The sequence below is a fragment of the Gymnodraco acuticeps genome, unplaced genomic scaffold (genome assembly GCF_902827175.1).
Source record: "Gymnodraco acuticeps unplaced genomic scaffold, fGymAcu1.1, whole genome shotgun sequence".
Classification (NCBI taxonomy): domain Eukaryota; kingdom Metazoa; phylum Chordata; class Actinopteri; order Perciformes; family Bathydraconidae; genus Gymnodraco; species Gymnodraco acuticeps.
Window position 1 is genome coordinate 5237060 of NW_022990271.1, and position 13473 is coordinate 5250532.

Genomic DNA, 13473 nt, shown 5'->3' on the forward strand with positions numbered 1-13473 from the left:
TTAACTTAGTCTAAGTTCTCAGTGGGTCTCAAACGGTGTGGTCACCATTTATGTAAACACATATTTCCATTTGAGAGGGTAGTGGTGGTCTAATGGATAGTGAGGTGGGCTGAAGATCGGAAGGCTGTGAGTTCAAATCCCGCCAGGAACACCACCACTAGTGTGCCCTTGAGTAAGGCACTTAGCCCTTAGTTACTCCAGGGAGAATGTCCCTGTAATCGGTCATTATAAGTCGCTTTGGATAAAAGCGTCAGCTAAATGAAATGTAATGTGATTAGTAAAATATGCATGAATAAATAAATAAAAAGTTAACTAGGTGAAAAAAGGTAAGATACACTTTTAAAACTTGTTGAGAGAAAACTAGTCTTTGCTGCTGCCTCAAAGAGGAGCAGGGGGAGAGGATGGAGAGGGGGGAGAGGAGGGAGACAGGAGAGGCTGATTCAGGAGCACAGACACACTCACAACTATAAATGAACCAAAACTAAATTAATAAACAAGTTTCAGTGTTTTTTTCATATTGGAAATGGTATGTTATTGGTTATGGCCTTGATTTTATGATTATTGAAATGTATACAGTTCTGTTAAATATAGGTGTTTCCATAGATCTAGTCTCTTTATTTTCCCCTCAAAATGCACCAGATTGATGCATTTAACTCCAAAATAAAAAATAAAATCTTACCGGGGGGGCATGCCCCTGGACCCCCCTAGAGGATTTGAGGTCGACCCCCACTAAAAATCACATGGATAGGTTCCTAAATACATTAATAAATACATTTATTTTTTAAAATAGTAATCTATTTCCATATGTTCATGTGTGGGTAGTAGATTTAAACTATAGGGCTATCATTATGGACCCTGCCTGTACCTGTACCTGTTCGCTCTGCCATCGCGTGAAGGGTCTGCTAACAAGCGACCAACAGAAAGGTTAATGTTGTTGCACGTCACCTCAACCCCCCCCGCTACCACCACCCCCCAAAGTATATTTCAGATCTGTGGGAAACACTGGCAGTTAATGGACCAGCACCAGAGGCATTCCCATACACACAGGCGTTGGAGCTGTTCTTCATGAAATCCCAGAAGGATGAAGTGCTCTGACAAACAGTGCCATATTTGCGCAAAATGATTATACCGGAATGAAAAGTCAATAAATAATGTTGTTAAAACTTTTTTTTTTTTCCGCGCACCCCCCCCCCCCCCCCCCTTCTTTCACAACTTCGCCGTCTTTGAAAGACTTCATGTGTTTCTCCAGAACGTGACTGACACGATAAGATGCTCTGGTAGCAGCCTTGCTCTTGTTGTTGGGCCTGGTGAAAATGGACTGCTGTGCATTTAGCTGTCCTTTCAGGCCCCTCCCCTTTTGGGAGCGTAGGGCAGAATTAGGAGGGAATTCCGTCTCGTATCGTTTGTGCACTGTTTTGAAATGCCGCTCCTAAATTACCCTTCTTCGATAAAGCCACGCTCGCATTGCAGATGAGACAGATGGACTTTGAATTGGAATAGATACAAAAGTAATCATCCTCCCACTCGGAGTGAAAATTATATATTTTGGGCTTTTTTGCTTCTGCCATAATTTCGGTTTTGTGTGTGTGCGGAGTGCGGACTGTCACTCTTGTTGACACGGACAACGTCAGCGTAATAGTGCCCACTGCCACGCCCCGACACATGGGGTCACGCCGGCCAATCACAAATCTTTGATGCGTTCAAGTGCATTATTCTGGCACAGGAAGATTATGTTACAGGACATTAACGATAAAACAGAATATTGTTGTTCTATTTTTAGACACATCTCGCGATCGACTGGGAATCTCCCCGCGATCGACCGGTCGATCGCGATCGACTGGTTGGGCACCCCTGGCCTACACCAAAAGTAAAGAGCAATGTAAAGCCGATAACTCACGTCATGATTATAATATATTATTATAGTTATTGTATTATTATACTAACATTCTCCTTTTCCATTTCATGTCTTCCAACTATGCGATTACTGGCAAAGAGGTTGTTTGAAAAGATTGAAAAATAGAGCAAAAGAAGAAAAATAATTACTATTCCCCATTAGAATGACCATCAATGTGCCCTTAAGCAAACCGTTTAGCCCCTATGTGCTCCCAGCAGTGACTCACTGTTCGACAGATGAATGGAAATGTACCGCATGTATGTAACCGTAGATGAGGGTGTGAAACTTGCTTCAGCGGAAATATGAAGCATGCCATTACTTGGTCCACTTGGTTGAATCATTTTGGGAGGCTTTCAGACCACTTCAGTGGTGCACATCGATATTTCCACATACAACTAATTCTTTACTTCGTAATGGTTTACAGTAAACCCTTACGAAATCATAAGCTCTCCAGTATACTCTGATCAAGACTGTGATGCAGTTTAAATCAATGTTATAATGTAAAAACTCCATTTTCATTTCCTGATAATATCGATGATGTCTGATAGAAAACAGTACTGTGGCTGCAGTGTGATTCATGGAAAACATTAGAAATCCATATGAAAACACATTTACTGTTCACCAGCAGAGTAGCTGGGTGCAGTGGGGGTCAATATATTGTAAATCAGGTCAACTCTGCCATTATTTGTTTGAATAGTTATTTACTGCTGGGTTTTAAGTCTCTGACAAAACACATAGTGACAATACATCAGCTCAAGTGCACACATTCTGAATGGGAGCCTACAGTATGATAAACAATACTCTAGTCTAGTGTACGCACAAGCAGACCAAATCAACTATGTTTTTCAAGGTTAAAATGTGTTTTGTTAACATTTAAATTGCCTTATCACCCTATCGATTTTCTCTATAGGGTTCACTGTTCGTTACGCAATCCCACTCCCACTCAATACACATTTTAATCTTCAACATTAACACAATAAAAAAGATGATTTGCTGCAGTGAGAAAATCAGGGCAAACACCATGGGCAATTTAGTTTTGTTCAAGGTTGGATCTACTCTGACCTGTTAATGCTGCAACCAGTAGCACAGGAAGTAATGTGCAAACACTGGCAGCTGAAGCCTCAAAGAGAGAAAAGTGAAAAGCTGGTACAAGATTGAAATCAATGAACTACTAGTTATGGCCAACTAATATTCAGTCTGATCTCAAACATGTTTCATAAGGAAGAAGCATCGTACAGGGATGAGTAGAATTGTTTTAATTAAAAATAATTAGTTTGGGGACAAACCAAGTACTTATTGATTGTATTCTTAAAATTCTGCACATCGCATGTTTATAGATTTTTTTTAAACTTTACACACAGCCTGTGCATGTTTACATTTCTTCTCTGCTGAGGTTGCATTTAAACATGGATGCTTCACAACAGGTTTGCGATTTGAAGCTTCATAAACCTTTACATGTTATTAAGAACAAACCAGCTTAACATGATGAATCTGACAAGTCAACACAATAATTCAGCATTTCCCTGAAAGCAATGCTTCAACCCATAAAATGAACATTTGTTTAACAGTTACACACACTGTTATCTCGAAATCCTCACAAAAACTTGGCTTTTTTTGACCTGATTTTTCTCAATTTTCTTATTCTTAGTTCATCATGGCGGTATGGAAGAATAAATTGCGTTTTGAACAAGGGACTTCATGTAAAAATGATCATTAGGTGTTACGTTTTCTTTTAACCTAACCCCCAAAACAAAGAAGTTGTTCAACACTCTTGTCAGGACATATCTACCGTATAAGTCTTGACATATTTAGGGCATTAAGATTAGACGGGGTTTGTGAACAACTGCCTTTGTACAAAGACCCGTCACCTTGGGGACACAGTCCTTCAGTCACAGTGTGTTTCATGAACAGCATGGACGCTTGTCAAACAAGTCAGGGCAGGGCTGCTGGTTCAGTCAATGGCAAAGTAAACGTTTAACCTAAAGGCAAATCCTACAGATCAGGACTTAAAGGAGCCCTTTGAAGTCAATCAGCTCACTTAAGGGAACATACATCATAGTCAGGTGGTCACAGGGAGTTGAGTCATATGGGTGCCAGCAACCCTGTTGCATAATGTGATGAAGAATTCCTCCATTGTGGAAGTGTCATTGTAATGTATGTAAACTGATATTCTGTACACACTGTGAAGACCACTGAGACAAATGTAACATTTGTGATATTGGGCTATATAAATAAACATTGATTGATTGATTGATTAATTGAAACTGGGTGGCATGAAGCATGAAGGATTTCCTTGGACACAGTCACAGCCAAAAAAAGAAATCTGAAATATGTTACAATAACAGTTGCAGTAATAGTTGCCTCTTCAACACTGATGGAATCCACCCCAGCAGGCTGGGTAGTCGCATGCTAGCGGCTAACATGCAGCACGCTGTTCAGACGTCTCCCTGACTATTTCCACACACCCCCCTTTCCAGCCGTGTCATCTCAGGCCACCGTTTCCACTGCTAGAAACTTTTCTTCTTCGTCGATGCCGCTGACGCCTGCCATCTCGCTCTCTGGCACCACCCAACGACCAGAGGCTTCTATGCCAGTACAGCGACCCATTTCTGTTTTAACCTTAACCAACATACACAGAAGGTTGGTGACTCAGGTTGGAAAAAGAAAGTCCACAAGGATCTGTTTGAGTTTGTCGAATTTAACAGAAGTTCCGCGTGCTCCACGGTCTATCACGGGCAGTCAGAGTGATAGTATATCAAACACATTTAAACTGGCTCTATTAAATGTCAGGTCTTTAGCAGGTAAATCATTTTTAATCAATGATTTTATCACCCAGCACAATCTGGATTTTATGTTTTTAACTGAAACTTGGTTAGACCAAAACAACAGTGCAGCTGTTCTTATAGAATCAACTCCTCCCAACTTTAGTTTTATGAGTCAGGCAAGACTGCATAAGAAAGGGGGTGGAGTAGCTATTTTGTTTAATGATTTATTTCAATGCAAGCAGACTATGTATGGACACTTTGCTTCTTTTGAATATGTGGCCCTTCAGTTGAAATGCTCCTCTTGAGCTCTTTTCCTAAACATCTATAGACCACCCAAATACTGTGCAAGCTTTTTTGATGATTTTACCGAGTTGTTGTCTATAGTGTGTATTGACTTTGACCGCCTAATCATTGTTGGTGATTTTAATATCCATGTTGACAACCCTGAGGACAGAGGGGCTAAAGAACTGTTTTGTGTTATCGACAATTTTGGACTGACTCAGCATTTCAAGGGTCCGACGCACAATAAGGGGCACACCCTGGACTTAATTGTATCAAAGGGTCTGAACATCTCTAAAGCTTGTGGTGACTGATGTTGCGCTCTCCGATCATTCCTGTGTTTTCTTTGAGAGCTCTATTACCGTCCATACAATTGCTAAGAAAGAGGTAACCGCTAGACGTCACTTAACTGAAAATACAGAGGAAATGTTTGCTCAGATTTTTACTCCCTCAATTGCCCATGCTAAGATTGCATTTTTCTAGAACTTGTTGACAATATTAATGTAATAAAATGAGCTGTGGTGGTCTGTTAGGACGTGAAGATTTGTGGCGCACTCATAACGCGCAGGGCATGATTGATTTTTACTGTTGGGACTCGGGTTTGAGTCCAGCATGAACTTTTTTGTTATTTTCATGTCGATGCACATTGAATATTATGTTTGAATAGAGGATTCGTAATATTGTTTGCCGACACCAACATTCACGACCAAGCAGCATTTTAAAGTCTAAATATCCCCAATGACATTTATGCTGCTATCTTTGCAAAACGAGGTAACAGTCACATCTTATCTGGATGAGTGCTGCACAATACCGTTTTTTACAAGGGATACATGTGTGGGTAGTTTTTCATATTAAACATGATCGCTGGTAGATAGCCACAGAAATCGTAACACAATTTAATCTGGGCGGCAGAGTTCCCGTTATAATATTTTTTCGCCGGTCAATATGTCCGTTAAAGTTGAAATCTTCCGGACAAAATGAGAAAAGTGCCGGTCAAAGGACTTCTTTGTTATTTATTGTGCTTTAAAACAAATTGATATGATTCGATATTAAACAAACTAATCATAGTAGATTAACTATTCAAAAGTGTTCAGTAATTTACAATAACACGGGAATAATAAACGGAGCGCTCTCTCCCTCTCCTGACAGCCCTTCAGTATCATGCAACTCGCGGATCAGTAATGACTGTGACCCGACAGTAAAACTAAACATATCTATAACTAGTTTAGGTAGATTGAGAGGTAATTAAAATAGCTACGTGTGATATTCTAACCTGAAGAGTGTGTTTTGTCCGCTCACCGCTGCATGCAGCAGCTGATCTCTCTCTCCCGTCAGATTAGACTCGCATTTATGTCCATATCGATCAGATCCAGCTAGTTCTAGCTAATGATATGACTACCTGCTTATTAAAAGACACCTAAACAATAAGTGTCGCTATGCAACTGTGTGAGGCCGCAAAGTATAGCGCAACATTATGCATTTGTTTACATGCCCACCGGAACCCCGAGGCATTACCAACAGATCAACGCACAATCAACCCATCCAGGACATCTCTTTCTCCACATTAAGTGTTAGACATTAGAATTCACTATTCTTGTCTGTCACATACTCTTCTTGTCTGTCACATAAGTGGCGCAAATTGCGCAACTGATGCGTTATTGCGCTAAACGAAAATTATTTTGAACGGACACTTTGACCGGAGAGATTTCGATTTGCCGGTCTTCAGCATATTTTACCGGTCGTAGTCCGGTAATTACCGGCTAACGGGAACTCTGCTGGGCGGGTCACATTTTAACGTGGGCGGGTCCCAGTTCCGTGGGAGGATCACAATTTAACACAGATGAAGCCTTCTCCACGCTGCTTTCAAACTGTGAGTAAACATCGTGTGCTTCACTTGGAGGCTGTCTGAAGGTATACACAGATGGACTTGGACATTAACAACGATATTCCGTAATAAGTCTGGAAACAATAGCTGGTTTAAATGATTTATTCGAGCAACTCGTTTGTCTTGTTGTAGTCCTCGCTGTTCGCGTCCGGATATCGCCATCGTAATCACAACCTCACACACTGGTACTGGATGTGCATCAACGTGTTCCTAAGAAGCCAAATATACCAAAAGATGTATGTAAACGACAGAAGAAAGCGATCGAAATGTGTATTTCAGTCGAAAGCCACGCACCCCGCGGAAACGAGTTGATTGGGAAACAAGTTGATCGGGAAACAAGTTAATCCGGAACACCGGTCCCTCCGTGGTATCCCTGGGGTGAAAGCAGGCCTCTGCAACAGCAGCACCAGGACAGGTGGAAAGCAGGCCCCAGCGGTGGTAAAATCCTCCTCCGCACAGCAGCACACGCCCGGTGGAAGCAGGCCAAGCCCGAAGCGTGGATCCACTCCGTCTCTCCGCGACGACTCCGGGGTAAAAACCTCTCCAGTACAGCCGTATTCTACAGGTGGGAGCAGGCCTCCGTAGATCGCAGATCGCAGGCAGCAAACAGGTGGAGCCGCTCCGTCTCTTCGCGACGAGCAGGCCTCCGTAAATCGCAGATCGCAGGCAGCAACAGGTGGAGCCGCTCCGTCTCTTTGCGACGTCTCCGGAGGAAAAACACCTCAGTATAGCCGCACTCGACAGGTGGTAGTAGGCCTCCACAGTTCGCAGACAACTAAAACTACTACTTGTATAAGCAGGGATGGCTAAAAGTTTGTAAGCAGGAGAGCTAGATGCTGCTAGATGCTAACAGATACTAACAAATGCCAGATGCTAACAGGTAAGTGCGAGCCTGTAGAAATTGCGACTGCCTCCAATGACAGCGTAGGTGTGAGTGACAGCGTAAGTGTGTGAGTGACAGCGTAGGTGTCACTCACAGTATTATTAGATCTCAGCGCTGCCTTTGATGCTGTTGACCACAACATATTGCTAGACCGTCTAGAAAACTGGGTGGGAGTTTCAGGAACAGCTCTAAATTGGTTTAGTACCTACTTAAAGCACAGAACAAACTTTGTCTCAATAGGCTACACATCAACTTTGACAAATATGTCATGCAGGGTTCCTCAAGGCTCCATCTTAGGACCTTTGCTTTTTAATATTTATATCCTCCTCTGGCTGAAATTATTAAAAAGAGCGATCTAAGCTATCACATCTATGCAGACGACACCCAGATTTATTTTAAAATCACACCAGGAGACTATTCTCCGATTAGAACACTGAGCAAGTGCATTGAGCACATCACTGACTGGATGACTCAGAACTTTCTTTCAACTGAACCAACAAAAAACTGAGATAATTGCTTTTGGAGCAAAGAAGGACCGATTAAAAGTAATCACAGAGCTTCAGTCGGCAGACTACAAAACCACTAATAAAGCCAGAAATCTAGGTGTAGTGATGGACTCAGACCTGAATTTCAACAGCCACATTACAACAGTCATTAGGTCTGCATTATCACCTGAAGAATATATCGAGGATTAAAAAACTAATGTCACAACAGGACTTAGAAAAGCTTGTCCATGCTTTTATTTTCAGTAGACTCGACTACTGCAATAGTGTATTCACAGGGCTGACAAAAAAATCCATCAGAAAACTGCAGCTGATTCAGAACGCTGCTGCTCGAGTCCTCACTAACACTAAAAGAGTGGATCACATCAGTCCGGTTCTGAAATCTCTACATTGGCTTCCAGTCGGCCAAATAATTGATTTTAAAGTACTATTGCTAGTTTTTAAATCATTACATGGTTTAGGACCAAAGTATATTGTTGAACTCCTACATAATTACGAGCCATCATGGTGCCTCAGGTCTTCTGGGACGGGTCTGCTATCGGCTCCGAGAGTAACAACAAAACATGGAGAGGCAGCATTTAGCTGTTATGCCCCGACACTCTGGAACAAACTACCCAAATCATGTACGTCCGCAGAAACGCTTACTATTTTTAAATCGAGACTAAAAACATATCTCTTTGCCGCTGCTTTTAATTTAATTGAGATGCTCATATTCGAACTACAGTATGCCTTTTTAATGTATTGTATACCTGTGGTGTTTATTTTTATTATTTTATTATCTTTGCTTTGTAATGCCTGTTGTAAAATGCTATTATATAATGTGTTTTTACTGTATTTATTCCTAAAAAGTCTTTTAATTTGTTTTGTAAAGCACTTTGAATTGTCGCGTACAGAAAAGTGCTATATAAATAAACTTGCCTTGCCTAATACAGCAGTTCAGAAGTGCAGCTCCCAGTCAAAGCCTTGAACAGGAAGCCACTAACTAGGAATGATGGACCTTGAGAAAGAAGAATATTTAGGAAATGTCTTACCTGTTCAAGCTTGAAGATGTGCTGGTTGAAGTAGTGCTGGAGACGTTCGTTAGCAAAGTTGATGCAGAACTGTTCGAAGCTGTTGTTTTCATAATCCTCAAATCCAAAGATATCGAGCACTCCAATTGACAAGATCTGAGGAGAAAAAACAAAGAAAGCATGAAAACAATATTTCCTCATAATAATATCATTATTAGGATTTTAAAAGCTTAATAATAATAAATTATATTTCTATAGCGCTTTTAGACACTTAGACACGCTTAGACACTGTGTCGTTGGTATAAGTTATACATCTTAGTGTAGAGGTGGTTGTGTTTTCAACAAGAGTTTAATATGCAATACTAAAATGTATTTGTTTAACTCATGGGTGATTTCATGAGTCGATGTGTTTGTGTTGCCCAACCTTGGTGGTCTCCTCCAGGTCTTTAATATTGAGCAGAGCGTGGTTGATCCTGAAGACGATCCAGTCAAACAGAGCACTGTACAGGGACTTCGCCATGGAGTCTCGCACCGTACCAGCCTGCAGGTAGACACAAACAACTTATTCAAAACTGAAAACGGTGAATGAGGAATACAAATGTTTTCATTTATCTTTGAGTATTGATTGAACAAATTAGATACACCATTGTAATAACAAGTAAGCTTTAGAGGAGCTGGTTGGTGGGTTGTGTTACTTGTGCAGAAAGCCGGGCTAGCTCTTTCTCCCGTGCTTCCTGGTATTTATGCTAAGCTAGGCTAACAGGCTACTGGCTTTATAATACTGTCGGACATGAAAAGTGTGTCAACTCCTCATCTAACCATCAGCAACAAAAAGCAAATAAGTGTTATACCCAACATGTCCAACAATTCTTCAACTTTAGGTTTATGAGGAATAGTTGAGCAAAGCTTGAAGAGTTTGAAGAATCTAACATTAAAAGATAACTCCAGATTGATATCGTTCCTGTTTCACAACGCTCCACACATCTGTATCAAATCAAGTTTTATTTATATAATAAATAATAATAATGCATTACATTTTTTATGAGAGCGCTTTTACAGGTGCTCAAAGCGCTTTACAAGTACACATTACACATATTAGACATGTAAGAGTCATTACTGCGGACATTACCCACAGGAGCAAATGCGGGTAAAGTGTCTTGCCCAAGGACACAACGGCCTGACGCAGTGGCGGCCGAGGCGGGATTCGAACTGGAGTTCCCCAACGCCCCTTGATCTGATGACCAACGCTCTAACCACTGCGCCAAAAACATTTAAAAGCGATCTATGGTCGAGCCAAAGTGCTGCATGTAATACAAACACATTACTACAATCTCAATAAAAGACAATAATTTACAACAGAAATATAAAAAACAAAAACACAGGGAATAGTCAGGAGTCTTGCTCAGCTCTGACTAGAAGGCCAGGGAGAAGAATTGTGTTTTTAGTGAGGATTTAAAAAACCCTAGTGTCTGGGCCGACCTCACATGGAGAGGCAGAAATGTTCCAGAGCCTGGGGGTCAGCTGCTGCGAAGGCTCGGTGCCCTCGAGTTTTGAGCCTGGTCTTGGGCACTATCAGCAGCAGCTGGTCAGCAGACCGTAAAGCTCTGGCTGGGGTGTAGCGATGGAGGAGTTCGGCTCCATAGGCCGGAGCCAGCCCATTTAGGGCTTTGAAAACAAATAAAAGGATTTTAAAATCAATTCGGAACCGAATTGGAAGCCAGTGTAGTGAGGTCACGCTTTTTGTGGCCAGTCAGAAGACGTGCAGCTGCGTTTTGGACTAGTTGCAGGCGTTTGATTGAGGCCTGGTCCATACCCACATACAGAGCGTTGCAATAGTCCAGTATTCAGGTAACAAAGGCATTAATAACCCTTTCTAGGTCTTTAAAAGCAAATAGTCTTATTTTAAAAAATGTCTTGTTACAATGCCCTTTTCTACAGGTCCAGCATAAAGAAAAAACAGTGAATGAAGGCATTGATAAATTGAAAATAAAATAGATTTATGTTATGTTCTATATTTGAAGCTCAGACAACAATGGCCCCGTTTAAAAAGGTTTTCTGAAGAGCCAGATGTGCAGACAGTCCCTATTTCTCCTTTACAACTGAACATTTATAGCTCGAGTGTAAATCACTTCCTTACTGCACTGGCAGCAGTCACTGGACTCAGAACTCTTACTGGAAAATGTATAATGGTTCCTAAAAAAGCTACAATTCAGATTTAAATGAAAAACAGGACAGCACTACCAACCAAACACATCACTAACATTTTTGGCACAGACATGCTGGCAGACTGCACTTATCACAGCAGGATGTCCCCGGGTCTTTATTATTGTCATTACCACATCAGCTTTTCTTATGAAATCTGCCAAAACAGTCAGGCCTGATGGAAATATTAGCTTTAATGGGCTAGACATAACACTTTCATATAATGAGGACATTGGGATATTTGGAAGATATGAAAAAGAATAGAGTGCTAGATAAATGCTCTGTGTTTTTTGAAAGCAAGGAGATTATTTGACAAAATCCTTGTGAGATTACTGAAAGAATATTTCTAATCCCCATATCCGCTGGAAAGATTTGACCTTTCAGCAGCAAAGATGAGCCATGGTTTCCAGAAACAAAACAAACCATGAAATGGCTACTCAAAGTTAAAATTCCATTGTTTTTAGAAAACTCAGACCAAACATGCCTTCCATGAGTCAGGACAGATAATATTTGGAACATACTGTGGTCTAATGACCCATAAGCTTTTCATTATTTAGAGGAAGCTGGACTTAAAACACAGAGGGAAAGAGTCTCATAACTCTGAGCAAATGGAGAAAAGTCATTACAGAAACGCACAGATTTATTTGAGGTTTTCAAGTGTATGATTTTAGTTAACAGGCAATGAGATTGTTGTGACTATCCGAGCAATATTTACATAGAGACCACCCAGTGAGCTACCAAAACAATCTCTGTTTTTTCATATAAAAAGGTTCTGAAATATCCAACAGGCCAGAATGAGGTTGTATATGTAACACACCACCATCTTCTAGGAGAGTTTGTGGTAAGAAAAACAGCTGGGATAGATGATCTTGGTGAACATTGTGAGCTATTTGTACTGGATTATAATGAGATGATTTAAAGAAACTCACTGTATGTGAACATGATTTGATTAAGATTTGATATGATTGGTATTTGATGTATATAGCAACCATGACAAGTTTAAAAGTTGACCAGTGACGTGCGGTGAGGTTCATGGCTGGTGAGGCACTGACTCTTTCAGAGTCAGATTTACAAATATTATATTTTGACCTTAATCGAAATATTCAGTTATTTTCAAAAGCTTTTTTAGTCTGATGCTTCAATTCATTTTAAACAGACCGTTCAACAAAAGGTTACCCACAATCTAAATATTGGATTGTTCTTTCTTAGTAAGATTCCATTTGCATTATAATTGTGGTCTTACCTTGACTTGAAGATGAAGTCCATGCTATCCTTCTGGACAACAATCTCTATTACTTTTTTGTAAAAGTCCTCCTTATCTTCCTCTAGTTTCAAAAGTCTAGTTTGTTGTTTGCGTTCCGTCTCTGCGTAGAATAACAGTAGCAACAAGAACCTGTGGGCTCACTTGCGCCCCCTTCAGTGGCAGAGGTTATGGCTGCCTCCCCTGGTGCTTTTTTCATTGCCGTTGTATGATGAGACCAGCGAGCCTAAATATCATATATACGTGAAATAAGTTATTTAGAGACTATGGATGGCGAGGATAAATGTTGTCAGTGCGAGCGGTAACGTGGAATATTGTTGTTAGCATCTGGTTAGCTAGCTATGCTAACGGATATAAAGAGCTGTTGCCTGTTTCTACACCAAGGTGGAGGAGAGTCCTCTCCTGTCAGACTGAGAGGATCTTATAACGTCAGCTCAGTGAGGTAAAGGACTCTCAGTGTTTAGATAGTTCACTTTAGTGTAAGTTATCTCAGTGGGTCTCAAACGGTTTGGTGACCATTTATGTAAACAAGTATTTAGGAGGAATAGGCTACCTTTATATGATCATTATAGTCATTAAAGAATAAGAGAATAAATGAAAAACGGGTATGAAATACTATAGGACAATAACACAAGAATACCATTTAAAAGGGGAGTGATTAGTAAAATATCCATAAAGAAAAAGTAAATCTGTGTACAGTTCTGTTTCATATGGATGTTGAGAGATGTATCCATAGATCTCTTCATTTTGCTCTCAAAGTGCACCAGATTGATGCTTTTAACTTCAATATT

The 13473-nt window shown here is 40.6% G+C and overlaps 1 protein-coding gene across 11 annotated transcripts in view; it reads right to left on the reverse strand.

Moving 5' to 3' along the window:
* myo9aa (myosin IXAa) overlaps positions 1–13473 on the reverse strand; it is a 120592-nt gene that overhangs the window by 32518 nt on the left and 74601 nt on the right. For all 11 annotated transcript variants that reach the window (XM_034221000.1, XM_034221004.1, XM_034221005.1 and 8 more), the window contains 2 exons: positions 9644–9760; positions 9241–9375 (listed from right to left, as the gene is read on the reverse strand). In XM_034221000.1, coding sequence (XP_034076891.1) covers positions 9241–9375; positions 9644–9760 — 252 coding nt within the window. The remainder of the gene's footprint in view (positions 1–9240; positions 9376–9643; positions 9761–13473) is intronic.